Here is a 26,926-nt window from a genome sequence, read left to right on the forward strand (position 1 = left end):
TTCGATTGCAATAAGTGTCGTAACAGACATCATCTGACGTCTGGAATGACAAGAAAACGGCAACAATGAACTTGAGTTTAGATTTTATATATAAATTAGGGCTTTATGCATTGCTGCGGGAGGAAAAAAATATACAAAACATTTTGTAATATTGCATGACATTTACATGTGAATTTGACACATTTTCAATAAGTTACAAATGCTTTGTCTGAATAAAAAATATATATCTTTACAAAACATCTGTATATGTACACACAACAGTATTCCTATACTCTCAAACATGTCATTCGAGTATGGTCATGTTTGAAGCTCTGAACCTATTTGTCCTCTGCTTTCATCAGATGCAAGTCCTCAACCATTAGAAATATGCGCGTTGCAAAATACATTACATATTGATAATACAAGACCGAAGATTTCCATCGAGTATCGAAACTGTATCAATGTACAAAATATAACAGAGGTACAAAGTATTGATCACCTCTGAACAAACATGCGGTTGAAACACGAATGTCGCGCAGAGCAGAAGCTCAGCGTTTTATTACACAGCACAGAGTATGTCGACGAATGCGTCAAATGAAAACGTACGTGTGGGTATACAGTATTAAAGGCACTGCGAGGATGTCGAAAGGGTCAAACAAAACCGATGGATAGCGCACCCACGGCTGGCGCTCCACATCTTTGTTCGTGTTTATAGTACAATTGTTGGCAGCGGCTGATCAATGAACCAGATCAAAGCCTTGGACTCGTTGAGCATTTTGAAAGATGCAAAGACGCTTGCTCGGTAAAGGTGCTGAGAGGGGCAGGAAATGTGAAGAAATTAAAAGCTGCGGCAATGCCGCCTTTGCGACTAGAACAGCTTGCATGGCAGAAAGAAAGCAAAAAAAAATGGAATTTTGATGGCACGTTTTGGCAAGGCTCGTGGAAGTTGACACACAAAATGCCATAGGGGGCTGGAGCTGGCCCCTGACCCCTTTAAGCTAGGAAGTTGCAAAGAGAGAAATAACATAAGCCCACAGAGTGTGCGTGCGTGCGTGCGTGCGTGCGTGCGTGCGTGCGCCGCCATAAGGCACAACTTCCCGCAAAACACTGCTCACCCAGTACTGATAAGTTGTCCAAAAAGAAGTAAGGAAAGAGAAAGCGCTCATCTTAACTCAACCTAGAATTGGCTTTTGATGAACGATTTGATGCTAAAGGTTGGTCAGCACACATGCTTAACAGGCCTGCCACTGTATAGACCCTGTAAAAAATGAGAGAAAAACCCTTCCTGTTTGAGACGGTTGACGTGTGCCGCCGCCGCCGCCGCCGCCTGTTCAGGTGGGCTTTGGCCCACAGTGTTACAAATGGTGGAAATAAACGACTTTGGATCATTTCAATATCGCTGTACATCCTAAGATGAGCGACGACGCGCTCAAAAGATCAGCCCTACGCTATGAGGATGAGTCATTGGCACTCGAGACATTTCATGAATGGAACGTCAGAAAAATTGTCTGAAAATACTGCACAGTCAAAGCACAAGCTTTCCCACTGCACTTGAGGCCCATCTATTTTGACAGGAGGAGGTACCTACCGACAACTGGAGAAAGATGAGTGCATTGTATTTGGAGAGGGGAATCTCCCCACAACGTGGAAGGGAAGGAAAAAAAAAAGGTTTCAAACCAAAGTGAAAATGTGGGCACTCCCACAAAACATGACCTGATGTGGACATGAAAACGGAATGGAACATTTGGCACCACAGCGACAAAATGACACAAAACCGTGGGACCGGAAGCGTTTGTCTCAACACTCACAGAGTGTAGCTAGCAGAAGACATTATGAATCGAATGGAAACAATAGCCCCTCTTTGTCACCGACTTAGTATAAGAAGGCCATGAGGCATTTCCGTCTCTTACCTGCCACTGCAAATGGCAAGGGAGCGAGCTCAGTATTGGTGAAAGTGTGTGTGCGTGTGCGTGTGCTTTGTATGTCTGAGCAGCTCAACCAGAAAAATAAAAGCAAGATACTATCAAGTCTTTTTCAAACCATGGTGCAGATGGTGTTGAGACTGGGGTCGAAGCGGACCACTTTCCCCTCGGCGGCGGCGGCGGCAGCGCCTTTTGCGCCGCTGTTGTACATGGGATTCTCAAACGTGGCCTGTCCGTTGTTGTTCTCGTGCACAGAGCATCCCGTGTACTGCGCTTTGTCCGTTTTCCTGCGGTAAAGAGTTGAGAAAAAGAGCCTCCATTAGCCTTATGATTGCTTTAAATCTTGCAAGAAAAATGGATGGTACACATACTACCTTTGCTTGTAGCCGTAAAAAGCCAGTCCAGCTAAGATGAGGGCAAAGAAAGGCACGAGGATGGCCACGGCAACAGAGCTGCTCTTGGTGGATGCGTTGACTTCAGGGCTGCTGAACGTAAAATTCTCTCTCACGTTCAAACCTGGGAAAAGGGCAAGAGAAGCATGAGGTTGCAATAGCGCAAAGGAACCGTTCAAAGCTTTGGGGTCAGCCGGTGGGTTTTTTTTCCCCCGCATATTTGCAAAGACGTACCGAGTCTCTGTAGGCCAAACTGTCCATAGTCTTTACCCTGTATGAAGCCTTGGTACACAAAGCTGCTGCCCTCGGGCTCAGCTGAAACCTGTCAAATGAGAGGCACAAACAAAGACGTACACTCTTTACGCTTGCTCCTGTTGGAGCCGGCAAACATGGAAACCTACACCCAAGCAATAGCCCATAGTAGAACACACGCACATCCTCTGAACTACTTCCTTCCCCTCCCTCCCTCCCGCTCCGGTCCGGTCCAACAGTGTATGTTTGCACGGTGAAATTCGATTGGGAATTTTGTCCAGCCCAAGCCCTGCCTTGTTGCCTGCCGTAGCCCACGGCGAGAGAGAACCTTTATTTTCATCATGGTCATCCTTTGTTTGTTCTTTTTGGGTCCCGTCACCTTCTCCCAATCCACGTGTGAACTTACAAATCCTTCCATGGACCAGGTCGCCGCCGTGATCCGACTCAAGGAGCTGTGGGTCAGCGCTCTCGTGCGGTGCGGCGCAAGCGTCAGCCGCGCCTCCTGGTGCTTGTACATCCCTTTGGAAGAAGAAAGAAACGTTTCAAATGGGAATTTCATGGATTAAAATGAGGTGAATTTGCCAACATTTTCTCCTGAGGCCACAGGACGGGCAGCCTTAATGCTGCGGGCCAGGCAGACATTTGCGTGCCTTTGTCAACAAGGCATGACAAGAGGAGGCAAGGAAAAATGAGACAACGGTCGAGGCAAACGCTCCACTGAGCAGCTTGTCAGCCGCGGATACATCTCGCGTGGGAGCTAATTTTGCCATTGACTGATGGACACTGCGCAAGCCACACACGGCCGGACGGATGGATGAACGTAGCGATGGGCGGAAAGTGATTTACTCACCAGAGAGAAGAAACTCCACGCAACTGTCGTTTAAAGTGACGTTGACTTTTCCTGTTGTTGTATTCAAGCTTGTGACTGTCATGGTCACGGGCTGCTTGTGTTCCTTGTAATGGTAGGAGCCTTTCCACACGAAATTAGGAGCAAATACGTCCTCAGGAACTTGTGGAAAAGAGATGCGTTCGTTTTCACGGAATCATTTCAATCGTGAAGGTGTACAATACATTTACAGCTCTATACTACGCATTTCACAACAAAGCACCTTGCACTTATAGGACTCCTGATTTGGTCTCCTGGAGACAAGATTTCCCCAACAATGTAGCGAGAGCTAAACATACAGTCGCAGATGAGCCAGTTTGAAAAAAAGCCGAATCACGAACTCACCATTGATTTTAGGGCTTGGTGTGCCAGCTATTGGTTGGACATTTTTTTCCTGTGATTTGGACCCAGCTGTAGAAGACAACCAATATATCAGAAAGATGGCGGGACTTCACTGCACCATAGAGAGAATACAAATAGAGCACGCAAACATGGAGCAAAATAGGGCTCCGCTAATTGCTGGTAAAGGTAACGTTCCTTTTTTTCCCCCCTCATCTGGCCTAGCACACCTACCTCTGCACACGGGCACCTTTCCAGTCCAGCTGCCATCAGAGCGGCAGAAGCGGTGCTCCGAACCCCCGGAAAGGAAGTATCCGGGCTGACAGGTGTATACCAGGGTGTAGCCGTAGGAGGCCAGCTCCAGGCCCACCACATCCGAGTTGGCCGGATTCCGCGGCTGCTTGCATGAATGAGCTGGATAGATAGTAGGGGGAGGGAAAGAAAAAAAAAAACAAAAAAAAAACAACACTCTTTTGTAGCACACTCCAACGTAAAAGGTCCCTCCTCATCAGCATTTGCACACACAGGTAACTTACGGATACAGGCGGGCTGGGTGCCTGTCCACGTGAGATCTGCTAAACAGAGGCGGGTGATGGAGCCCTGCAGGATGTGTCCCTGTTGGCACTGAAAGTCCACTCTGCTGCCCACCTGAACACAAAAAAAAACTCAATTGGTGATGCAAAATTCATCTTTCAAACGATTGCCCATTCATATGCCAACGACTTGGCGTCCTGATTTTTCCTCGGGGTGGGGAATACGTATTTCTCCGAAAAGCAATACAAATTGCCCTACTATTTGTATAACTGCTGAAAGGAACCTTACCTTAAAACCAGTTGTGTAATTCATGAAGCCATGTTCAGGTACTCCTGGATTTTCACATGTGGTTCTTGTGGGTTCTGAAACAAACACATTTGTTTGGTTGACCGTTCCAAGCACCTCTCTCAATGTTCCTGTCACTTTGTGGAGTTACTAGATTGTCACTTTTTTTTGTCCATTTTTTTCCACACACCATTTGTGTCCAGGACGAGGAGCATAAGCTGAATAGTGAGACAAAACCAGTAAAGCAATGGATGATAAACAAATAAGCGTTCTAATTGTCAGGTATACTGGCAGGTTCTTTAGATATAAAAAGGCTGCTAAAGCAAATGCACCAAAAACAAACAAACAAAAATCAATCATGTCGTCGATACTTTTCTCGGGGTTTCACGAGGATAGACATGAATGTTTGGTACCAATGCAGCGAGGCTGAGATCCACTCCAGGTGCCATCCTCCCGGCACATGCGTCTCGTTGATCCCACCAGCACGTAGGGAGCGATGCAGTTAAATGTCACCTGGGACTTAAAGATGAAGCTGGGCCCTTCTCGCCGGCCTTTGGCAGGCGTGCCGGGATCTCCGCAGAACTTGGCTGCCAATTGGAGATGAAAAGAATTTGTTTGTTCCTTTGTTGGTTCGTTCATCTCTGTTCTTTTTGTCCTCGGTCGGTCACTTGTGTCCTGGCCATGTCCACAACCCTGCCTGTGCGTATGCGCCCGTCTTTCATGCCGAGCGCCAACGTCGGGCTCGCTTTCTCCAAAGGCCATTCAGACAGCAACGCATTTGCGTCCCGAACCCTCTCTGGGGATCTCAACGCGCATCGAGGAGGTTGTTACTCACGCAAGCACTGAGGAAGGTCTCCACTCCACGTCCCATTGCCCACGCAGGTGACAACAGCGGGGAAGGACAGCTCGTAGCCTGACACACAGCTGTAACTCACGCTGGTTCCCCATTCCCACACTGAGCCCTCCAAAACACTGTGAGGGATGGAGGGTGGCCTGGCGCACGTCACCACTGTGGAAAGAAAAACCCAACGCTAGGTCAGAAATAAAGCAGAACCGAGGATGGGCTGGAAACAACAACAACAAACTAGCACGGCAGTAACCCTTATTGCGCACAATGCGATGCCGTTGGCCGGGAGTCCAACTTACCCTTGCATGTGGGGATGGGACCGGCCCACGTGCCATTATGGGTACAAGTCCTGGTGACATTGCGGTGCCCTCCAATCATCACAAAACCCGGCTGGCACATAAAAATGACATTGTGGCCCACGGTGGTGTCATCACCAAATCTAAGCCCGTTTGCCGGGACTCCTGGCTCGCCGCACGTGATCACTGGAAGAAATCAGAAAATGACGTCGTCCCGGAACAATGCCACTATGGCAGTGACTCAATTTAGTGTGCAACCGTCAGTGCCACGTCAATTCGTCTGCGAGTGCCTTTGCACACGTGTTAGAGGTATAACAATCTGAGTTCTTGATAGATGTACTCATGGAATTCGTTCAAACGGAGCACATCGCATCTTATCAGAGATCATTTATTTCACTTCAAGATAAAAAGCAGAATGTGCTTACTGGGGGTTTTTGTTTTTTTTTAAATATCGTGCAGCTGAGAATTCAACACGATTTTGAGCAGACGATACTCACTCGTGCAGTTTGGCGCTATACCAGACCAGGTGCCATTAGCAAGACATTGGCGTGACGGCTGGCCTGAGAGGAAATAGCCTTCCATACAAGAATAAGCAATGGAGTGGGAGAAGGTTGTACCATCCACGCGGGAAAGACGGCCATGAGCAGGTGTTCCCGGGTTCCCGCACTGCACGGCTGCGAGAAAAGGTCAAACGCCAAATTGGGCATTCATTGTGGATAAAAAGAAGCGCCCTTCCAGAATAAGTTCACATTGTCACTCAAAGGAGCCAAGTATTTGGTGTTTTTTTTTTTTAAATGCCTTGTTTTGCTACAGTGACACTGCAATGGTACCGTGGTTAGAGCAAGCAGAGCAGAAAGTGGCTTGACTTTAGACTCTGTTTAGTTGAGACAACACAAAAATGATCCCAAAAAAATGACAAACTTTCACTTTTTTTTTTTGCTCTCTCAAATTTGAAGGGATGCTTGGGGTTTGTTTCTCCGGGCAGTTTTGGCTAGTTGCAGCAAATGTTGTTTTTTTTATTTTTTATTCTTCTTAAGCCTTCTCTGTAACTCTGTAACTACTACACCTGGGAGCGATGACGGGAGTTCCCTTACATTTGCAGAACGGTTGTCTGCCTGACCACGTCCCATTGGGGAAGCAGATCCTCTCGGCCGAGCCGTACAAGGTGTGTCCCGCGGCGCAGGTGAATCGCACCTTGCTTCGCACTTTGAAGTTGCCCGCCTCCCTGCTGGCGTGAGCAGGCGTGCCGGGATCCCCGCAGGTTCCCGCCGCGTTGCCTGCGGTGAGAGAGAAATGAAGGCCAAAAAGCGCAAGCTGACGTACGTCAGTGTACAGATGAACCCTTTTGGTCTGTAATACTGGAGCGGTAGGCGGGTTAGGTACACCCCAAAGTGGTCGCCAACCGATCGCACAGAGATCGTACCTAAGGATAATTCAGAGTGCTCGATTGGCCCGAGGTTGCTGAATAGGCTGTGCTATTCTACATTCCTTTTGTTTTATTTCGATGAAGTCAAAAGATATTTGAGTTGAACGTTTGACAGCCCCGGTGGATTCCAGAGATTTCTAAATGAGTCCTTTGTCTTGCATTGGCCTATGCCTGAAGCTGTGGAAAGTTTTTGATGCCTGTCCCAGAGTGTCTCACTGGAGGAGGTCACCCCAAAGTAGGCAGAGATGAAGGAAGGTCAAAACATTCCAACTCAACCCACAGACCAGCTCCAACGACCTTCTTCGACATGGTTTTGCTGCAGCACTCTTTGGCAGGACAAGCTGCTGGCCAAATGGGGGGGGGGCGGTGGAAAGGAATTCTACGTGTATTTTGGGGACATCTCAAGCGTGTGTGCCAGTGCCAATGCCAGGGTCTGTGTGTGTGTGTGTGTGTGTGTGTATATATATACCTGAGCAGTGGGGCAGCGGGCCACTCCAATGGCCATTAAGCTGACAAGTGAGTGACGAGTCTCCTATGAGCTGACGCTCTCCGTAGCAGGAATATTGCACGGTAGAGCCAAAGGTGAACTTTTTTCCAATCATCACTCCGTGTGGAGGAATACCCGGGTGTCCGCAGTCCACCTCTGCAGCACACAAATAAGAATCTCAATGAAAGAACAAATGGTTGGAGAAATTTCACGGCTCAGTTCCCTTTCATAAAATAAGCATTTATACAGCCGCTTCACCATTTCATGCATCTTAAAACCCCCACCGGATTGCTGAGAACAAAAAATACACATGCCGCTCGCTCCTTTATTTGATCCCGCCAGGGTGCACCTATTTAACCAACGGCTGTTCTTACTAGGACCCTATTGTTTTTACACGAGTTGTTACTATTATTATTATTTTCTCCGTAAACATTTCAGAGAGATCTACAAAATGACGTCGGGAGGCATACTATGTCACAGCCCACGAGGTCTGCTAAACCTAAGAGGAAGTCTGCCATTTTGAATTTCCTTTGCAATTCAGCATTTTTTGGGGCCTTTCGTATTGGAACAAACTCCTCCTTTATCCAATCATCCTCCAACTTTGGGCGTTTCACGTGAACCCGTCGAAGCTTCTTACCTATGCATTCTGGCAGAGGTTTGTCCCAGTGGCCGAGCGGCAGGCAGGTGAGCACGGAGGAGCCAAAGAGATCATATCCGGGGTTGCAATCGTAGAACACCACGCTGCCAAACGTGAAGTTTCCGTGCTCAATCTTGCTTTCGCGAATTGAATTGGCAGGGATGCCGGGGTCTGTGCAGTTCACCACTGTACGGAACAAGTCAAGTTGAAGCCCCGAATCACAGACGACGAGGCTTCACGTGTGCAAAATTGACAACGGGTCTCAGAATTTGGGACAGCGACGTAAAGGTCGAAATGCCCAAACGGTCACACGTGGGCGACTCCGGCACCTCGGCCGGGTCCGCTCCCCTGCTGCGATGAGTGGCGTCATTCGCGGCCACACTGATCCCCTACCGCTGACGGCGTGCCCGTGTTCCGGTACCTTGACATGTTGCGGGCTGCTGGCTCCACTGGCGGTTGGCCTGGCACTGGGCTGAAGAAGGCCCCTCCAGTGTATAACCTTTGTTACAGGAGAAGCGCACCACGTCGTTGTAGTTGAAGCCATCGCCCACGGTGCGTCCGTAGATGGGGCTGCCGGGGTGGCCGCACGTGACGGCTGGGATGGACGAGGAAAAAAGCAAGCCAGCGAGTTATCGAGAGGCGCGATAGGGTGCTGTCCACTGACATCTTGCCAGAAATATCATGAGCATAAAATTGCTGGAGTACTTACAGATACACACCGGACGTTGTCCAGACCAGTCGTGGTCTTGCTGGCATATCCGGACCGAGGAGCCGATGAGCCGAAAGCCGCCGTTGCACTGGTAAACCACTGTGTCTCTGTAGCCAAAGTTCTCGCCGATCACCTGCCCGTTCACGATCTGCTCGGGAATGCCGCAATGACCGGCTTGAGGGAAGAAGAAGAAGCATTTATAGACTTCAGGCAGGACCGTGAGAAACGTAACATTAGCACGACCAATACGTGCGCATTTCCCAAGGCCGTAAAAAGTCCCAGCCGCCCGCTCATGCCCCAAAATGTGACGGCACTTACCGAGGCAGCGAGTCTCTGTTCCGCTCCAAAGTCCAGACAGGAGACACTCTCGAACAGTGGATCCTGTTAAAACGTAGCCAAGGTTGCAGCTGAAAATGGCTGAGGCTCCAAACGTCATCTGGGTCCCAATTTTCTTGCCATTCGGGGGAACGGGCAGGTCGCCGCATGAAACGACTGCAAGAGATAAAGACGTCGAAGATGAAGGAGAGCGTCGAGGACGCGCGGCGACAGCCGGCCACCGTTCCAATCGAAACAATCGGATTACGAAGTTTATGCGTTGCCTTTGGAACGATCCGATGGACACACTGGTCATGGTTTTGCATTGGAGATACTAAACACGTGCAGCCGCTTGTGAGTGAGTCAGTGCGAAATGAAACGTTGACTGCACAAGTTGGCTTACAGCCATCTGTCGCCCAGACAAAATGCACCGGTAGTCTTCACAGGCAGCACAATGAGGGTGTTTAGCAATATGTAGCATTTTTTGCCATTTCAAAATCTGTAAGGAACTTTCTTTGAATAAAATACGTAGGTCAGGCTTTAGCACAAAAGTGAGTCACTCTTGAGGCCATTCTATTCTACAAAGATCAGCATACAGTGCGCTTGGATACATCTCAATAACATTTCTGATTTGTCACCTCCTAGCATTACATTGCTACCCCCCCCCCCGCCTTTAAATAAAGAAAAAAAACTCACTTCTGCATCTGGGCCTTTCATTTCTCCAACTCCAAACCCCATTGGCCAGGCACTGGATGTGAGCGGGACCCATCCGGAAGTATCCCGGGTTGCAGGTGAAGATTATTTTGGTGCCATATTCATAGGAAGAGCCGTTGACCACACTCCATGTGCCATGGTCCAGCGAAAAGGAACTGAGACTAGGGCACATTGTAACTGAAGCAAAGCAAAGAAAGACATTGGATTCGGTCAAATGTGCCGTCGCTCTACATATGGACAGAATTTCCAGGTGCGATCCAGGCATTCGGGTTGTCGAGTCCAACCCCAGTCCTCGAGAGCCGCCGTCCCGCTTCTTTTAGAACTTTCCCTCCTCCGACAATAAGAAGAAGAAAAAAAAAAAAGCGGGACAACCGTCCTGAATGGTTTACAACCGTTGAACTGTCGAGCGAGACAGCCATTAACAACTATCAGGTTTACTACTCTTGTCGGAGATGGAGGGCGTCCGTCCGCTCAAACCAGAGCCAGTGTCGTTAGCCCCGCGCACAAGACCGGCAGCCAAACATTGTGCGGTGGAAACAAGTGGACCATATTGAAAGCATACAAATCATTGCTTTTGCAGAAAGCTTTCTCGCTACCTGCCGCTCCAGCTGTGTTTATGATACTCACGGATGCATCTGGGTATTTTGTTGTGGTTGCTCCAGCTACCGTCTGCTTGGCACACTGTCGTCGTTAACTCTTTTGAGGAAAGCCGGTAACCGCTGTCGCAAAAATAGGTCACCCGTGTCCCGACGGAATAATCGACAGCGAGAACACCTCCGTTGGCTGGCGCGGCGGGCACGCCGCATGACACGGCTGTAGAAAATGAAAGGACATTTGTTGACGTCAACTTTCCTTTCCAGGTTTTGTCATCTCAAAGGAAAGTTTGGCAAACCCGAATCATCAAATGATCTTAAAAGATCTATTTGTGCTTCAGAAAGGTTCCAGTGTTGTAGATGTGAAAGACAGCTGGACGTAACACTCCACTCCACTTCACTTGTGCTGGTGTGAGTTGGGCGAGTGCAGCCCAACCAGCTAGTATTAGGTTTAGCCCGGCCAAGCACTTTTTCCACGCGAGGTTTCTTTGGTTTCTTTTTGTTCCTTCCTTATTCAATCAAATCAGTATTTCAAAAGGGCAACGTACACGCTCAAAAGATGCGCGGTCAGTCTCCGAAATTTGAGCTATTTCCACACGACAGCAGTAGCTTACAGATACTACCTATCAGAAGACTTGCATCCATTTTTCATGGTGTTAAACGAGCTCACCTTGGCAGGCGGGAACTGGCACATCCCACGCGTAGAAGCCGTCGGTGCTTTTCTGGCATACGGCCGTGGCCTTTCCTATCAGCTTGTAGCCCCTGTCGCAGGCCCAGCGCACTGTGCTGTTAACGTGACCCCCACTTTGACTGACCACAAAACCATGTTGCGGAGAGTCAGGCGTACTGCAGTACATGGCTGGAAACAATCAAAAAGGCCAATCAGATTGGATGAGAATGACACGGAAGGGAGAGCGCCGAAACAAGCCGACAATAATAAGCAACGAGAAAAAGCCCAGATGTTCAAATGTCGTCAAAGGTGAGCCTTCTTTACAAAATGCATCACGTTGACTAGTCGTGTGGAAAATACAATGGAGACCTAGCGTGAAAAATTCATCTCTTTTGTGCCTTTCCATTATTATTGATGCATCTCAAATGGAAGAGGAGTCCCAATTGCCTAGCGCCACCTGCGTTATTAAACAGACAATAAAGAATTGAAAGCATTTGGAAGCGGAGCGCAAAACATGCAAGCAAGGCAAGCATGTGCTTTTTTTTCTTTTCCCCTCGGCTTGCTTTTCACATTGTAAAAAGAGCGGCGAGCGAGCGTGCGCCGCCGCCGCCGCCGCCGCCCGCCTTACTTTCATACATACACACCGATGACAAGAGCACATATGACAGAAACTTTGAGAAGAGAGAAGAATCATCAAATGGATACATACTTTGATACTCACCCACATATCGGATGTGGAAACCGCGTCGGTTGGTGCCGTGGTCGGATGACCAGCGCAGCAGGAGCTGGTGGCCGCTGGTGGTCAGACTGAACGGCGTCTCCACGTCACCGCTGAGTGACGCCAGGCTCTGGCTGTAGATGTTTGGACCTGCGAGAGGAACGTGTTTTGCGTTTAGCCTTTGCTCAATTTCAGAATGCCCCGAATAGCCAGCATTTTCTTTTTTTTCTTTTTCCCAAGTACAAAGCTAACTTGGATGACAATCAATTGTTCAACTACTTTTGGGTCAGTCGAGATGAGACACGTACGTACAAGCACAGCCACGGCAATTAGTATCTGTTTGATGCCACGAGGAGGAACATACGAGCGGAGCTCGGCAAACCGACCATCAAATATTTCCAAAATATCAAACTCCTTTTCTGTCTGGAAGAGTTGGAAGTGCAGCGAAACGTTGTAGCCCTTCTCCACATTGATCAGCCAGGAGCACATCTGGAGGTTGGGGTAGTTTTCAGGGTAGCCCGGGCTCAGGATGACTCCCGACGAGTCAAAACGGACTTCGTGAGCGGGGCATTGGACTAAGAAAAGAAAGAAAAAAAAAAAGAAATGACAAGCCAGAAAGTGAAAGAGAAGGACATGGAAGTAAGAAATACTAGTCTTAAAGAACCAACCTTGACACACTGGTGGGGGTCTATCCATCTGGAGTCGCTCTCCAAGCCGACAGGTTAGAATCTCACTGCCTACCAACGTGAAGCCCGGCAGGCACGAGTACCGAATAATGTCCCCTGGAAGGCCGTTTAACAAACAATCCCTTTCTCACAACAGACTAGCTAGCAAAGGCAGTCATCAATATTCCACAAACAAAGCAAACCGCACTTGGATTTGATCCCGGCCACACCGACCGACGCAGGCCTCCCTCCAATGAATATACGTAGATGACGCCGGAAAAAGGAAATCAAACCTGGCACGACATTTCAAGAATGAAAAAACCAACCTATTGCAAAGTGGTTGTCCTCAGTCAGAAGAGTAGCGTTGGCAACAGGAGGGGGCGGCTGACATGTTCTCAGCTGGTACGCTGCAGAGCGGAGGGGACGGGACACTCATTAGCAGAGAATCCCCATTAGATCAGAAATGACCACCTTACTCTGCTGAAGATCTTATGAGTAAGGGACTTTTAAGATTGATCAACTCGCTGGTACGAAAGGGAAAGGTACCGAAGTAATTGAGCACAAAAAAGCCGCTGGTACTGAAGTCACTGTGGAACTTGATGAGAATCTGATTGGCAGTGGTGGATACGCCTTCCTGCACCGAGCTGCCGCTGAATTGACCCATCTGAGGTGAGGTCTGGTCGGGTCCGTCCCTGAAAGTAATGGGTGAAACGAGTCAATGTAAAAATTCAATCCGTCAATATAAATCCGTGAATAAATAAGCCGTACATAGGAATTTTCAACCAATCGTGTTTGCGAGAAACCGGTAGGTCAAAGGTCAGCACCTTTTCATTCAGGTACGCTAATTGTGACCGAGAAAGCGTCGATTCACCGATGCAAACGTCATATCCATTTCATTGGCACTAATCAGCCAATGAAAGAGAAGAGAGTCATAAAGCCAGAGTAGGTACTTACCACACAGTGATGTAGTCGTAGATTGGCTCGGTATTGAGAACAGAGAAATGGATGGAGATGCCGTAACCGGGAGCTACTCTGACAGTCCACAAGCAATCCTGGAAGTGCGGGTATTCAGATGGGTGTCCGGGAGAGTAAATTGTGCCATTCATTGAGGTGACATTTCCACCACAGAGAGCTGCAAGTACGAGAAAACATGCAATTTGACCATCATGCGGGGACAATAAGAGCATTGAGCCATCAAGGGGGAACTGAGCGTAGTAAGAACTTGTCACAAATGCACCGCGAGGTGCATTTCGCGGCATGCTTGTCGCCCTACGTCGCGCTCGATTGGTAGTGAGGACAAAAAGAAGACGCTTGCCAATCACCTTCACAGCGAGGTACGGGGTGATTCCACTTTCTGCTGACTCCGTGCAGGCAAGTGAGCGATGGCTCCCCGAGCAACGTATAACCCGGGAGGCACTCAAAAGTAATAGTCATCCCCACGCCGTGGTCTTGGCCGATCACCACGCCGTTACGGAACGGCCGCGGATCCGGGCATCTTTGGAGCTCGTACGCTGTGGGTGAAATGAAACAATACTGGGCCGGCCGAGTTGCAACACTGTCCAATTCTAGCGCTACGTACGTACGTACGTACGTACATTTTATGTCGACGTATTTGCCACGGGGAAATCCCCTTGACCTTACCTTGATAGACAATGTGGAAGCCAGGCTTGTTTTGCGAGTAATCACTGTGGAAGAAGAGCGTAGTCTCGTGGGTGGTGCTGAACAGAGAGTTGGGTACCAGTGAGCCGCTGAACCTATCAATTACGCTTCCGCTCTCCAAGCTCCCGCTGCGCACTTCGACATAGTCATGAACTGGCTCTGTGGAGAAGTTCAAAAACTGCAGATGGATGCCTGCAGAAGGGAAGAGGAGGATACTCAAAACAAAAAAACATACAGTCGCAAATTGCCACTGCAAGGCAAGATCCACAATCAATCTGTTTGGGGCTTTTAGACACAAAACGTCTTATCAATCAAAAGTACGGGTAAGAAGGAGCAAAGTCAAGAAGTAGGGGCACGCTCAGCGTCACACACCAAAGCCGATAGGAAGCCGAACTCTCCAGCTGCAGTCCAGGCTGCTCTGGTAATTCCCCGGAAAGCCCGGGCTGAGTATGACGCCGCTGAAATCGGACATGGAGCCGCCGCACTGAGCTGAGGAAGAGCAACCGAGGAGAGGCAATCGGTCATTTTTTTATGCACCGCGCTTCTTCTTACGTCATCCATCCATGGCCAGGCGAGGAGCGATAGATAGCAGCCCAACCCCACCGTGGGTCAAAGCATAGTTTGAGATGACGCAAAAGCCAGCACTTATGTCGGTGAGGCGCCGTAAATAGCGGCCCCAGCGGTCAAAGCATACGTTGACATTGAGAATCGGTAGCTGCGCATTACCGTGTCCATACGAGTCATCATTCGGGTTGTCAAATATCCACAAGAAATGACAAAGATGGCTTCCGAATGAAATACCTTACCTAGACACAATGGAACGGGGTAATTCCACCTTCTGACAGGACCAGGCATGCATGTGATATATGCATGACCCTGTTTGGGAAAACACACAGAAATGCAACACACTAGGAAGAGTTTCAGTGCAAACGCTCAGTGTAGATATTCACTGGCTTCAGCTACTATTTAAGAATATGGAATCACAGCGGTTGCTTGGTGAATGCTTTGCCCTACCTGTAGCGAGAAGCCTTCATCACACTGGAAGGAAACCATGTCCCCTACATTGTAGCGATCTCCCACTTTGTGGCCGTTCGTGGGGAACTGCGGTTCGGGGCACGAATCCAAACCTATTGCTTAGGAAAGAGGCACGGCACGCAATTATTCTTCTGCACAACGGAGGAGCCAACAACCGGGTGCTTTTTACACAACATTTCATAGTCCCACAGCTGTTGAACATTGGATGGAAACCAAAGCAAATGTTTCAAGACACACTTGCCTGGCCGAAATGTTCTTTTCATCACATCATAATGGGGTTTAATCGATGCTTGTGGAAAAAAGTTAGCCTGTCATTTGGCGGCTCTAATCTTCAAAGTGTCGTGCGGAGCGAAAATCCCCACAGGCTCGGCGTGAGTATCGAGCTCCGGTAGATTGATGACGCAACAACTCGCCAGGAGAGATGCTACTCTCCGAAGGGATCTCCGTCCCTGGTTCTGGCCAAATTTCGCCAGACTTGTTTTTAGCCTCGAAATATGAAAAGACTGTCTATCGGTGCCCCGCCCGCTCTGTCTCGCCGTACCTGTGTACTCCAAATGGAAGCCAGCGGCCGAGACACTGATGTCAGACTGAAAGGTCAGGTAGAGATTGTTTGATGTGCTGTTCAGTAGTTGAGGAATGGTCGTGCCTGTATGGTGGAGGAGAAAGCCAGAGGAGAGAGAGAGAGAGAGAGAGACAGAGCGAGCGAGCGAGAGAGAGAGAGAGGGAGAGAGAGAAGAGCACGCCGCTCACAAAAATGTCCAGATTTCAAAAGCCCATTTTGGCCAAGCATGCCAACACACACGGGGAATGGCAGAGCAAAGGAAACAAGGCTGCCTGCTGCAGAGACTCTTTAGAAGGAGAATTTGGTCGGTAAGGGAGGACCGGGTTCTTTGGCATTTATCCATGGTTCCTCAAAGTGCACGTCAAATGTCATGTGCTCAATGGCCACATTTGTGCTGCTTCCAGTATGACATCCGCTTGAATTTGTTTTACCTGAGTAGCTACCCAGCCTCGGAGCATTGGCATCGATACCGTCGAAAAAATCCAGAGAATCCCAATTGTGCTCCGTTGCAAAGGTCACCACTTGAATCTAGAAGAGATGGTCAACAGAAGAAGCAAATTGCCATCAAATTGGACAAAACAAATTGGCAGGCAGCAATGAAGCTCAAACGGGGCAAGGCTATATCTCACTTGGATGCCAGCTCCCTCTGGAACCGTTATTTTCCAAGCACAGTTAAGATAGTTGGCATATGGCTCTGGGTATCCAGGAGAGAGAATAGTGCCTCTGCGGCCCGTCAGAACCCCTCCACAGGGAACTGGACAGAAGAAGAGACAATTGTGGGAAGGAAGCGTGGCTTTGCTTTTCAAAACTCAATTGAAGCTGATATCGTGCGATTCATGAGCCGCTGGGGGGGGGATAAATGAATAAATAAAAGAAAAAAATAAGAAATCACTCCACTTTATGCCTGAACAGAAAAAAGAAAGTAGTAGCTGTTGCTGTGGAAGAAGGCTGGCTCTTGTACTCGAAACTGTTTTGGAGCACAAGTTCACACCCTAGCCCACATCAGATTCAAAATTGTCAGTTGCACTGTGCATAAACACTTCAGCCTTAAAGTTAAATGTTATCTATCCCCTGCTGGATATTTTATTGTGACTGCTATTCGTCTTCCCGGTGCGCCTCCAGTGTTTCTCCAGTGCCACAAATTGAAAGAGGAACAAAAAAAAAAAAACAGGAATTGAACACCTGGTTCTTAGTTACAAATAACATCTCTTTCCGAAACGTGAACACGCCGTGAAAGTTCAAATTGAAACTTGGACATTTGCGGAAACAAATGAACACGACCCTGGGACAAGTTTAACGATGCGGGCCACCACCTGACTCGGGCACCCCCGCCCGCAAACATTTGCGGCATTGAACGAACCCTGACGTGACGGCCACATTTGCCACTTTGGAAAACACAAGTGTCAGTGGGCTAGGGACTTGAAAATGTGTGCACGTGGAAGTGAGCAATATGCAATGTTGAAAGGTCACTGCGATGCAAATAATTCACAGCCACCCACCTCCTCCAAATTGGCTCCATCGTGTAGCCCAAGAAAAGCCGCGGCGCAAGCACGGGGAGAACGCCGGAGCCAGAATGGCGAACGATAATCCGCCCGCTAACAACCGTGACGGACATTATTTGATGCGGCGAGCGCTGCTTACCGACACAGGCGGGCACGGAGCCGTTCCACTGGGCCAGCGCGTTGGGCACAGCCTCACACTTGATGGCGGTGGCGCCGTGCAGCGTATAGCCCGGATTGCATTCAAACAGCACCGCCATACCGCTGCCGAAATCGTTGCCGACGCGCTTCCCGAAACGGGGTTCGGGAACTGAGCTACACTGGGAGGAACTTGTCCTGGGGACGGCTAGAAAGAGGGAGGGAATGAGGGAGCAGAGCAAAATAGTGGCGGGTGGGTGGGAGCATGAGCGAAAGAGGGACAATGGCAGAGGGGAAGGGGTTAGAACATGGCTTCTCGTGCCATGCATGCACCATTGTTTTCTGCTCTGCCTGGATAAGCAGCCCGACTGCAAATCAGCCTGCTATGTGCCGCATACAATCGTGGAATGACTGCCTGGCTGCCTGCGTGGCTGCCTGCGTGGCTGCCTGCGTGGCTGCCTGCGTGGCTGCCTGCGTGCCTGCCTGCCTGGCTGCCTGCATGGCTGCCTGCATGCCTGGCTGCCTGCATGCCTGGCTGCCTGCATGCCTGGCTGCCTGCATGCCTGGCTGCCTGCATGCCTGGCTGCCTGCCTTGTACACACTCGCACGCAATCATCTGCCATAGCAATTAGCCTCATTGAACCTTCAGGCTCAATCATGGCAGCTCATATAAAAGCTTACCTTGGTAAACAAAATGAAAGCCTTTTGCCGTGTCAATTCCGCTGGAGCTAAACTTCAGGGTTATCTTGTTCCCCGAGCTCAAAGGGAGCGTCTCCCCTGAAACGGAAAAGCCGGAGTCACACGGCAAACATTTATTTCCACACAATGTCGTTGCTCAATTCCACTTGTTTACATAAAGATATTATAACTGGAGCTGGTTTATTAAAGGTGAAGCCGCTAAGGTGATATGATTCTTTTTAACCGGATAACGGGATTTTGGATCCCGGCCGTTCAGAAAAAAAACCCACACGGATACACACACACACACACACACACACGAGCACAATACTTACAAAATCTATTGGTTTTTTTTTTACCTGAATGGGATCCAGAAATGGATGAGAGAAGCGATGAATCCGTTGAGGATCCGTCATAGATCTCCACAACATCACTGGCTAGTGTATGAAACACCACAAACTGCCCAAACAATACTGCAAGCAAAAGAAGAATTCCATACCAAGTGAGCTTAGATCATACATGAACTAAATTTGGGGGGATTATTGACTCTACATCCCTTCAACAAGGAGACTCACATGAAGTCAAGTGATTTTTCTGACAAATAACATTGAGAGAAATACAAGTGCTTACCAAAGTCGCCTGGGACAAAGATGTCATAGACGCAGCTCTGTCCTCTGGTGTAATTATGCGGATAATTTGGGGACAGCACCGTGCCCTCTGAACCGGTGAAGTGGCCGCCGCAGGGAGCTGAAGTGACAGCAAAACAAGCAACAGAGACTCGCAGGCTTAACAAATGGACCATTTTCAACACCTAGTCGGCAAACCCACGCACGCACGCACGCACGCACGCACATTAGCATTTTGATCACAAAATGACAACACAGTATAGTAGTGAGATGCCCAAATCACTTTTCATTTGAGAGACTCTTTGGGGCCGCTGTGAGCTCTGAATAGACAGGTGAGCAGCTCTGCCGGCAAGTGGCAAATACTGTAGTATTTCAAAATGCATTCAGCGTGGCTGCTTAGACCAAACAGTCATTACTTTTCCAAAAAGATTTCTGATTGGGCCACAAGTGCAATTTCAAAGTCAAATCCAGACTCATGACGAGTCATGCATGATATGTATATTGTCTGCAAGGAAGGGCAGTCGAGCGAGGGAGGGAGGGAGGGGGACATTTGCAGTGGCCGCATTTCCTCTGCTGATTAGTCCAGGCCAGTGTTTGCGCCACATTGACATTGACGTGTCCCTTTTGAGCATTTCCCCTCCATCTCAAGTGCACTTCCACATGCAAGAGCCACTGAGATAGATGTCTTTCAAGTCCCGTGCAAACTTTCCATGACAATTGATTGGCAAGTTATGAAAATTCATTGCAAATCAAGAGCAATTCATAAAATACTCCCACTTTTGTCCGAGTCAACGCAAACAATGCATTCCTACATTTCTGCGTGGCTTTCCCGCTCCCACAGGTTGCCTTTCGACGAGAGACGATTTCGTTTGCGTTTGACCCTCTCCCACGGCTTCCGCGCTCTTTACGCCTCTGGTTCGTCAGCTTCGCCTGGCTCTCACCTTGACAAGTGGGCTTGCTGCGGTCCCACTCCGGTCTCTTGCTGTCGCCCATGACGCAGGTCAACGTGGAATAGCCTTCCAAGAGGTATCCGGGCTCACAATGAAAGGTAACCATGGATCCCAGCTTGTAATCGGTGCCCATTTTGGTGCCGTTCATCACGTTTCCCGGATCAAAACAGGCCTCCCGCAGTTTGGCTGCCAATCACAAGAGGACGGCTGACGTTTCCAGTCAACACGAGACGTTTCCAGCGCGCGCCCGCACGCACGCATTACTGCTACGTATCGCCAGGGACCCTTTGGGTCAACTCAAGAAACATCAAGAGTTGTGAACAAGAAGTGCAGTCTTGGGGGGGGGGGGGGGAAAAGAACATACATGCAGTATATAGTCACTAAATAGCGCACGTGCAGAGCATCTCCACAGTACCTTTGTACTCCAAATGAAAGCCGGTGTAGCTCACAGAGCCGTCGCTACGAAATGCCAGGAACATGAAGTTGGAGGCGCTCTCGATCTTCTCGGGCAGTTTGCTATCCTGAAAAGTGCCAATCAGACGAGCGCTGCTCTCCGGCCCGTCGTAGATGTACAAGAAATCGTAGTTGGGCTCGATACTGAAGCTGCAAGACAATCGGACCCGATGGGATCAAATTCGGGCTCTCTCTATCCAATGCGACTTGTTGAAAAAGTCCCAATTGTTGCGACAAGGTGGCGCAAAATCTTCCCAGTGCCAAAAGATCGTTTCCTATCGTGGCTTAATATACTGCACGTCACAGCAGAAAAGGAAGAAATGAATGGCAATGGCTTCGAGCTATAGTCATTGCATTTGGGTCCGACGGAGGCGAGTACAATTTAAAATGGATGCCTCGATCCTTTCATTTGGCAATCCCGGGTCACAAAGCGGGAAAATGTTCATGTTTATTTTGAAAGGCAAAAGGAATAGAAATGAAACATTGGACCAATTCTCATGAAAAAAAATACACCAGAGTGAAGTGAAGTGAAGTGAAGGACTAGCTCATCTGAGAGCCTGCCAGACTTGCTGCGACGCGCCTAATTTTTTATTAATAATGGAAAGCTTCTGAGTATCACGCAGCATAGTAAATGACTGCCATCTCTTCCTGCAAGACACACTCAAATGAGGTGATTTTCAGCGTATACGGTACGATCTGCTTTTGCCGCATCTCTCGCACGCCTCGGATGCACGCACGTGTGTGTGTGTGTTTCTTCTGCCAAAAGACAAACTATGGCTGGTTAAAATTCTCTCTTGTGGCTGAGATGAATAGAGTACCTGATAAAAGCCAAGGAGATGACATAGTCAGAGTGGACAGCGATCAGCCAATCACAGTCTTTACTGTGTGGGTAGGGGTGTGGGTAGTTGGGTGACAGGAGGAATCCAGAAGAGCCAGTCACATTCCCCCCACATGGAGCTGCAGACAGAAAAAAAAGAAATCAGAAAGAGCGGAGGCAATCGATTGAGCCTTTGCACTTTAGCACACGCACGCTTGCTCGAGTGAGACTAGCCGGGACGACATCTAGCGCAAATTAGCCCGAGACGTACGTAAACGCGCACAGCGGTGTCGTGTCGAGTGGAGTGGATTTGTCCACCTAATGACAGCAAAAAGGAGATGCTGCCATCATCAGCCCTCTATCGCTTTGACTCATCTGTCATCGCGCATTTCTCTCTCACCAATGCAGCTTGGCGGGCTGGGTTGCCAGTAGTATCTATTTTCCACTTGGATGCAGGTGATTTTGCTCTCCCCCTGCAATTCATAGCCCGAATCACACGAGAAGGCCACAGAGTCGCCGGGCTCCCGCCCTTCCCCGACACGGCTGCCGTTCATGGGAACGCCCGGATCTCTGCAGGCGGTGGCCAGAGAACCTAAGGAAAGAAAGGCCTCGTTAGCACGGTCGTGCGTAACGACCGTCGTGGATCCGAGAAGAGACTCACTGGAGAAGTCGATGGCAAAGCCAGACTTGGTGATGTAAAAATCCGTTTCAAACTGAATGGTGACCACGTTGAGAGTGGAGTGAATTCCCTCGGGCAGCAGCGAGCCGCTCACTTCCTTTAGAGACATTTCATTTTCCGGAGGCCCGTCCCACACCTTCAGAATATCGTGGGACGCCTCCGTGTCGAAAGACAGAAACTGGAGGCTGCCAGAGGAGAAAGAACCGCCAGGTTTGGGTCAGTTGGGCTGGCTCGATTCACCCTTGTTGCAACAACTTTAGTTGTGGCCAGTGGCCAAATGAGCCAGGCTCCAGTCAAAACCAAAATAGAACAAATTGGCAGAATATGCAAATGTGCACGGCTGAAGCTTTTGCTTCAACTTGGTGGCCACTCAAAGTGTCACTCACGCCAATGTCATCGCCCGCCACCCGTTCCCCATTACCCGCTCGTCTGTCAACCTAAATGCCGCTTTCCGCTCGCTCCTCGTCACTTCATCAACTGGAGTTACCTGACAATATTTCCAGAGATGACCTCAATGGTCCACGTGCACCTCAGGTTGTTGTCGTAGGGAAAGGGGTAACCGGGTGAAAGGATGCGCCCTGAAGATTTGCCCTTAAAATTGCCACCACACTCGGCTGGAATGTGAACACACAGAAAAATAGATTGGAGATTTTTTTCTTCACTCATACATCACGTCGGGGTGTCTCTCCGCTGTACGACCGCACGGGACGGTCGACGGGCTTACCTATACATGATGGTAGAGCGTTGTCCCACGCCCTTCTCTCTCCGGTCATGCACTTGAGCGTTTGACTGCCGTGAAGGGTGTAACCTTGGTCGCAGCCGTAGGAGACGGCGCTTCCGGCAAAGTGACCCGGGTCACTGACTTTAAAGCCAAATTGGGGCACGCCGGGTTCGTCGCAATGGGATAGCTCAATACCTGAAGGAGTCATATTCAGGTGCGTGAGGGGGGGGGGGACAAGAAAAAAACAACGGCAGTGACACATTTGAATTTGTCGCTAATTTGGAGCACAGTTTCTCTTCTGTGTTGTTAATGGCCATTGATTGCCAAGTAATGAGCCATTTTATGATGCTGTAGTAAAGGATAGCTTCTTCAAATTGAATGATGGCTAGAGTGGACTTTTCAAGCCTTTAGCGCACAAATGGGAGGTGCAAGGCCGCAGCGGCAGCGGCAGCAGATTTACAGTCTGGCCTTAACGTGAGCTTTTTGCCCATGCCAGATGTTATGGTAGCATTACAAGTGTCATGCCCAGTCGAGTAAATCAGAAGCGGCTCACATTTATGAAAAAACATGAAGGCAGATTTCATGTTCAAAGGAACAATCAAAGTGCTCATACTATTGCCTCCCTCCCTCCCTCCCTCCCTCCCCCTTTTCATATATCAGCCCCTCGCCGTTGGTTCAGGCTCCAGCATGATGGCGTTGAGAAACAACGAGACTTTTCCCCCTTTAACTAGCCAGCGAGCCGCCACCCTAACGCGCTAAAAGAAAAGGATAGAAACGGCGAGCATTGCATTGGCTTTTGGAATCCACCAACCACGCTGTGCCAAAATGCTTCAAGACTGCAAGGAAGGGCGAGAGTGAAAAGAAGAGGGTTGTTGCTTTTTGGCATGCCTTAAAGCAAGGAAATGAAGCGCAACTTACTATGGTATTTGAGGCGAAAACCCGCGGCTGTTCCTTCCCGGTCCGAGTAGAATTCCAACCACACGTCATTGGAAGTGCTGCTCAGCGAGAGACCTTGCATGGACGTGCCCGTGTGTGTGCTGAGGAGTGCGGCGGCGCCGTCTTTACCATCGTACACCTGCCACCGCGGGCAGAGGAAACACAACCGGCGTTTGTGCCATTCACTCTGGTCGGTGGCCACGGCGCAGCAAATCCAATGTCCCAAATTCAACCCGGGAGACCGGAAGGCCTCGGACTTGATATCGGGCCGCCGGGATGCATTTTGTCAAGCGGCGTTGCGTTACATAAGCTCAGAAAACATATCATTGACACGTGGATGACAGGCGCTGCTGATCACACACACACACACACACACACACAGACATACACTATTCGACATCTGCACTACAAAGACAGAGCTCCTGCGGAGATAGAGGCAAATCTGCATCACTCATTTGATTCATCTAGTCACGCTCAGGCTTCCGAGGCTGCAAAGTGGCTTCCGCTTTGCACAAATAGTCTTGAGCCGATTCCTTGGAATAAAAAGTGTACGTATTCATTTTGAAAAGCTGATCTGGCGCTTTTTTGGAAAAGAGAGCAGCACCTTCTTTACCTTGAGGACGTCACCTTGTGCAAGTTGAAAGGCGACGGCTGTGACGTTGATGCCTTTGCCTTTTTCAACATGAATACTGTACACGCATTCGTGGTTGTTGTCGTATGGCGACGGATAGTTTGGCGACAGAAGAACACCCTCGTTTTTCCGGACGCTTGATCCACATTCAGCTGAAAACAAACAAAAGCATAATTAAGACACAAAGAGAGAAAAACGGAGAGTACGGTAACAAGAGTATTCTTTGTGCTAAGCGTCCTTCGGCTCGCTAACTTTTCCAGCGTGAAAGTGGTTGCGATATCTCTTGAGAAATGGCCGAAGCAAAAAAAACATCTCCGTATGATGCGCTGCACTCGTAACTCAATGCAATAAATGAATAAATGAATAAATACCTCTCAATCGAAATGATGACGATTATCTTTGTAGCGACAGAGATAAGACTAGAACTCTGGTTTGATGAACGATTGAAAGATCAGATCTGTGCTTCCCTCGGTTTGGAGCAAAACAGCTTTGGGTCCTCTTTTTCCAATTGGCAAAAAAAGACCCCCTTTTGAAGATCCTTGTTTGCTTCAGTAGCATAGGAGGAATCACTGTGATTTGCTCTGTGCTCTAAAAACGTCTCGCACGAGGCTGGAATCGCTCGATTGTGAACGATGACTTTGCTAACTTCAATATTCTGATGTAAGACTTTGAGTGGGAAGAGAAGCCATATTTGCATGGGGATTTTCCAGCATTTGTGTCCTTCAATCCAACGTGACTATTTCAAAGTAGGAAGCCGATTCAACAAGGAGCGTTCAGAAGAAGCACACGGCCGTGCAACATTTATTGACAAGTTCACTTGACCGACCGGTGAGCCAAGAATTCCGATTTTGCAATCGCATTTCACGCAAAATAATTCAGGGTGCGATGAGACGGCAAATGACAAAAATGCCTTTGCTATGACATGTCAGCACACTAGCTCAAGAGTCAGCCATTACACGCTGCCTACAAAGGGCCGGACGCGAGCGCGTCTTTGCGGCCCGACGGCTTTTGCTGAATTGCGCTTGGCCAAAGGCAAAGCTATCAGAGTCAAACAAGGAAGGGAAAGAATGACTGCAACGTACCCACACACCTTGGCAGAGGGGCACTCCACATCCGGCGGCCACCTCCCAGGCAGGCAATCTCCTTTGCCCCCTGCAGCCGATAGCCGGCGTCGCAATGGAACAAAAGGGCGTCGCCGATGCCGAAGGCGGAGGAGCCCTCGTGGCGGCCGAAGCGAGGCGCCCCGGGGTCATGACAGGGCTCCAGGTCGTACTCTACGAATCAGCGCATTGCAAACTCGTCAATTGTCATCCTTTGCTGCTGTCAATTTGATGGCAAATGTCGTCGCTTTGCCATTTGGTCGCCTTCCGCTGTCATTTGATATCGGGTCAGAACCACGTGGACCACATTTCAAAGATCACCAGAGGTTCGATCTTGAGACGCTAATTCCAGAGCACGGAAGGACAAATCATTGTACACGCGCACAGACAAAAGAACACCCGCTCATTTCATGAATATTCACAACATTTGGCCGGCGCGCCCGTAGCAACGAAGCACCCTTTGCGCTCGCTCTCGTCGTACCTGAGAAGGAAATGTTGAATCCCTGAAGAGATATGGAGAAGTCTGAAATGAAGCGCAGCTGTGCTTTGAAGTTGCCGTACAGGCCCGCGTTAACCAGAGCCGGCCTCTCCGACCCGGTGAGTCGAGCCAGCGGCTGAGCGAAGCTGCCGTTTTCTGTTATTAGAAGATAGTCGTGGTGATCCTCCAGGTGGAAGGAGTGGAAGGCGAATTGGACACCTTTGAGGCATAAATAAGAAAAATAAATAAGGAAGAGAACGATCGACAAATGCATTCTGCCGTCGGCAGCCGAAGAATCTATCTCTGGCCGCGTGGCTGACCTTTCCCGTGGCCGACCTCCACGCTCCACGTACAGTTGAGGGAGTTTGGATAGAGCTCAGGGTAGCCGGGCGAGAGGATGACGCCGCTCGGCCCTTTGATATCCCCGCCGCAAGATGCTGAAGAGAAGATAATGAATGATAAATGCTGCTTGGGGGAGAGGAAAAGTGTAAATGAAGCAATAAATCCCCCACCTGAAGTGAAAGGAGCAATTTGGATGAATAATGCATTTCAGTCACATCACATCCTACTTTGGATTTTATGACTACCTGTAATTCTGCCAACACACCGTTTCTGGGTTTTTTTTGTTTTTTTGTCTCTCTCCGGCTTGTTTCAAAGCAACCTCTCTCGACCCAGACAATCAATCCTACATCTATATATTTCATAAACGTCACAGAAAAGTGGTCAGAAAACAGCATATTGCATTGGCAATTAACTGACACAAGCATACTTAGGGGATTCAATCGCTTTCATTGCGCTCATTACTTTCAATGGATTTTCAAGTCTTTCCATACAAATGAGATTAGCTCAACGCGCCATTTAACTGGAGTCAGTACGGGCAGATCATCGGTCTGGCACGGAGACTGTTCAAAAAAAGTCACATATGGTAGAATTTAGATGGCGGTAGGTGCTCTTATTGTAGTTGGATTTGGCATACATACCATCACAAGTGGGCAGAGGGTGGTTCCAGAAGTGGTTCTTTTCACAAACAAGTGGTTCTTCCAGGCTTAGCCTGTATCCTGGATCACATTGGAAGGATATCGTGGAGCCAATGGACAGGTCATTGCTAAGCCGCACACCGCTGACTGGAATTCCAGGATCCATGCACGAGGACGTGTCCACTGTAACAACTGCGAGAAAGGTCAGGCACATCGTGACACGTGATGGAATGTTTCGGTCTTCTCAACATCGGAACGCTGGGCAAACGGACTTGCCGTTTTTTTAAATCCATCCTTTCGAAAAACATGACCGGGCGCCCT

General features: G+C 49.1%; 1 protein-coding gene across 3 annotated transcripts in view; it reads right to left on the reverse strand.

The window, feature by feature from the left end:
- Positions 1–71: 71 nt before the first annotated feature.
- Positions 72–26,926, reverse strand: part of LOC147051484 (CUB and sushi domain-containing protein 3-like) — a 43,765-nt gene continuing 16,910 nt past the window's right edge. For 2 of the 3 annotated variants that reach the window (XM_085917778.1, XM_085917779.1), the window contains 53 exons: positions 26,609–26,797; positions 25,949–26,065; positions 25,632–25,847; positions 25,133–25,324; positions 24,033–24,202; positions 23,402–23,558; positions 22,487–22,678; positions 22,250–22,376; positions 21,745–21,947; positions 21,484–21,675; positions 21,085–21,223; positions 20,229–20,416; positions 19,805–19,999; positions 18,868–18,984; positions 18,597–18,710; positions 18,241–18,336; positions 17,564–17,767; positions 16,552–16,676; positions 16,354–16,450; positions 15,902–16,006; positions 15,340–15,458; positions 15,132–15,201; positions 14,698–14,814; positions 14,308–14,517; positions 13,989–14,177; positions 13,621–13,798; positions 13,213–13,358; positions 12,993–13,073; positions 12,670–12,783; positions 12,310–12,576; positions 11,993–12,151; positions 11,284–11,472; positions 10,648–10,833; positions 10,003–10,197; positions 9,310–9,483; positions 8,992–9,165; positions 8,704–8,877; positions 8,283–8,468; positions 7,628–7,801; positions 6,827–7,009; positions 6,230–6,406; positions 5,736–5,918; positions 5,425–5,598; positions 5,003–5,176; positions 4,593–4,666; positions 4,307–4,418; positions 4,005–4,184; positions 3,777–3,842; positions 3,396–3,554; positions 2,952–3,064; positions 2,528–2,615; positions 2,276–2,417; positions 72–2,188 (listed from right to left, as the gene is read on the reverse strand). In XM_085917778.1, the coding sequence (XP_085773904.1) occupies positions 2,014–2,188; positions 2,276–2,417; positions 2,528–2,615; positions 2,952–3,064; positions 3,396–3,554; positions 3,777–3,842; positions 4,005–4,184; positions 4,307–4,418; positions 4,593–4,666; positions 5,003–5,176; positions 5,425–5,598; positions 5,736–5,918; positions 6,230–6,406; positions 6,827–7,009; positions 7,628–7,801; positions 8,283–8,468; positions 8,704–8,877; positions 8,992–9,165; positions 9,310–9,483; positions 10,003–10,197; positions 10,648–10,833; positions 11,284–11,472; positions 11,993–12,151; positions 12,310–12,576; positions 12,670–12,783; positions 12,993–13,073; positions 13,213–13,358; positions 13,621–13,798; positions 13,989–14,177; positions 14,308–14,517; positions 14,698–14,814; positions 15,132–15,201; positions 15,340–15,458; positions 15,902–16,006; positions 16,354–16,450; positions 16,552–16,676; positions 17,564–17,767; positions 18,241–18,336; positions 18,597–18,710; positions 18,868–18,984; positions 19,805–19,999; positions 20,229–20,416; positions 21,085–21,223; positions 21,484–21,675; positions 21,745–21,947; positions 22,250–22,376; positions 22,487–22,678; positions 23,402–23,558; positions 24,033–24,202; positions 25,133–25,324; positions 25,632–25,847; positions 25,949–26,065; positions 26,609–26,797 (8,237 nt within the window). In that variant the 3' untranslated portion in view covers positions 72–2,013. The remainder of the gene's footprint in view (positions 2,189–2,275; positions 2,418–2,527; positions 2,616–2,951; positions 3,065–3,395; positions 3,555–3,776; positions 3,843–4,004; positions 4,185–4,306; positions 4,419–4,592; positions 4,667–5,002; positions 5,177–5,424; positions 5,599–5,735; positions 5,919–6,229; positions 6,407–6,826; positions 7,010–7,627; positions 7,802–8,282; positions 8,469–8,703; positions 8,878–8,991; positions 9,166–9,309; positions 9,484–10,002; positions 10,198–10,647; positions 10,834–11,283; positions 11,473–11,992; positions 12,152–12,309; positions 12,577–12,669; positions 12,784–12,992; positions 13,074–13,212; positions 13,359–13,620; positions 13,799–13,988; positions 14,178–14,307; positions 14,518–14,697; positions 14,815–15,131; positions 15,202–15,339; positions 15,459–15,901; positions 16,007–16,353; positions 16,451–16,551; positions 16,677–17,563; positions 17,768–18,240; positions 18,337–18,596; positions 18,711–18,867; positions 18,985–19,804; positions 20,000–20,228; positions 20,417–21,084; positions 21,224–21,483; positions 21,676–21,744; positions 21,948–22,249; positions 22,377–22,486; positions 22,679–23,401; positions 23,559–24,032; positions 24,203–25,132; positions 25,325–25,631; positions 25,848–25,948; positions 26,066–26,608; positions 26,798–26,926) is intronic. The other variant, XM_085917777.1, reaches the window with a different exon arrangement.

Source organism: Syngnathus leptorhynchus, chromosome 8, assembly GCF_054491065.1.
Source record: "Syngnathus leptorhynchus isolate UIUO chromosome 8, UIUO_Slep, whole genome shotgun sequence".
Taxonomy (NCBI): Eukaryota; Metazoa; Chordata; class Actinopteri; order Syngnathiformes; family Syngnathidae; genus Syngnathus; species Syngnathus leptorhynchus.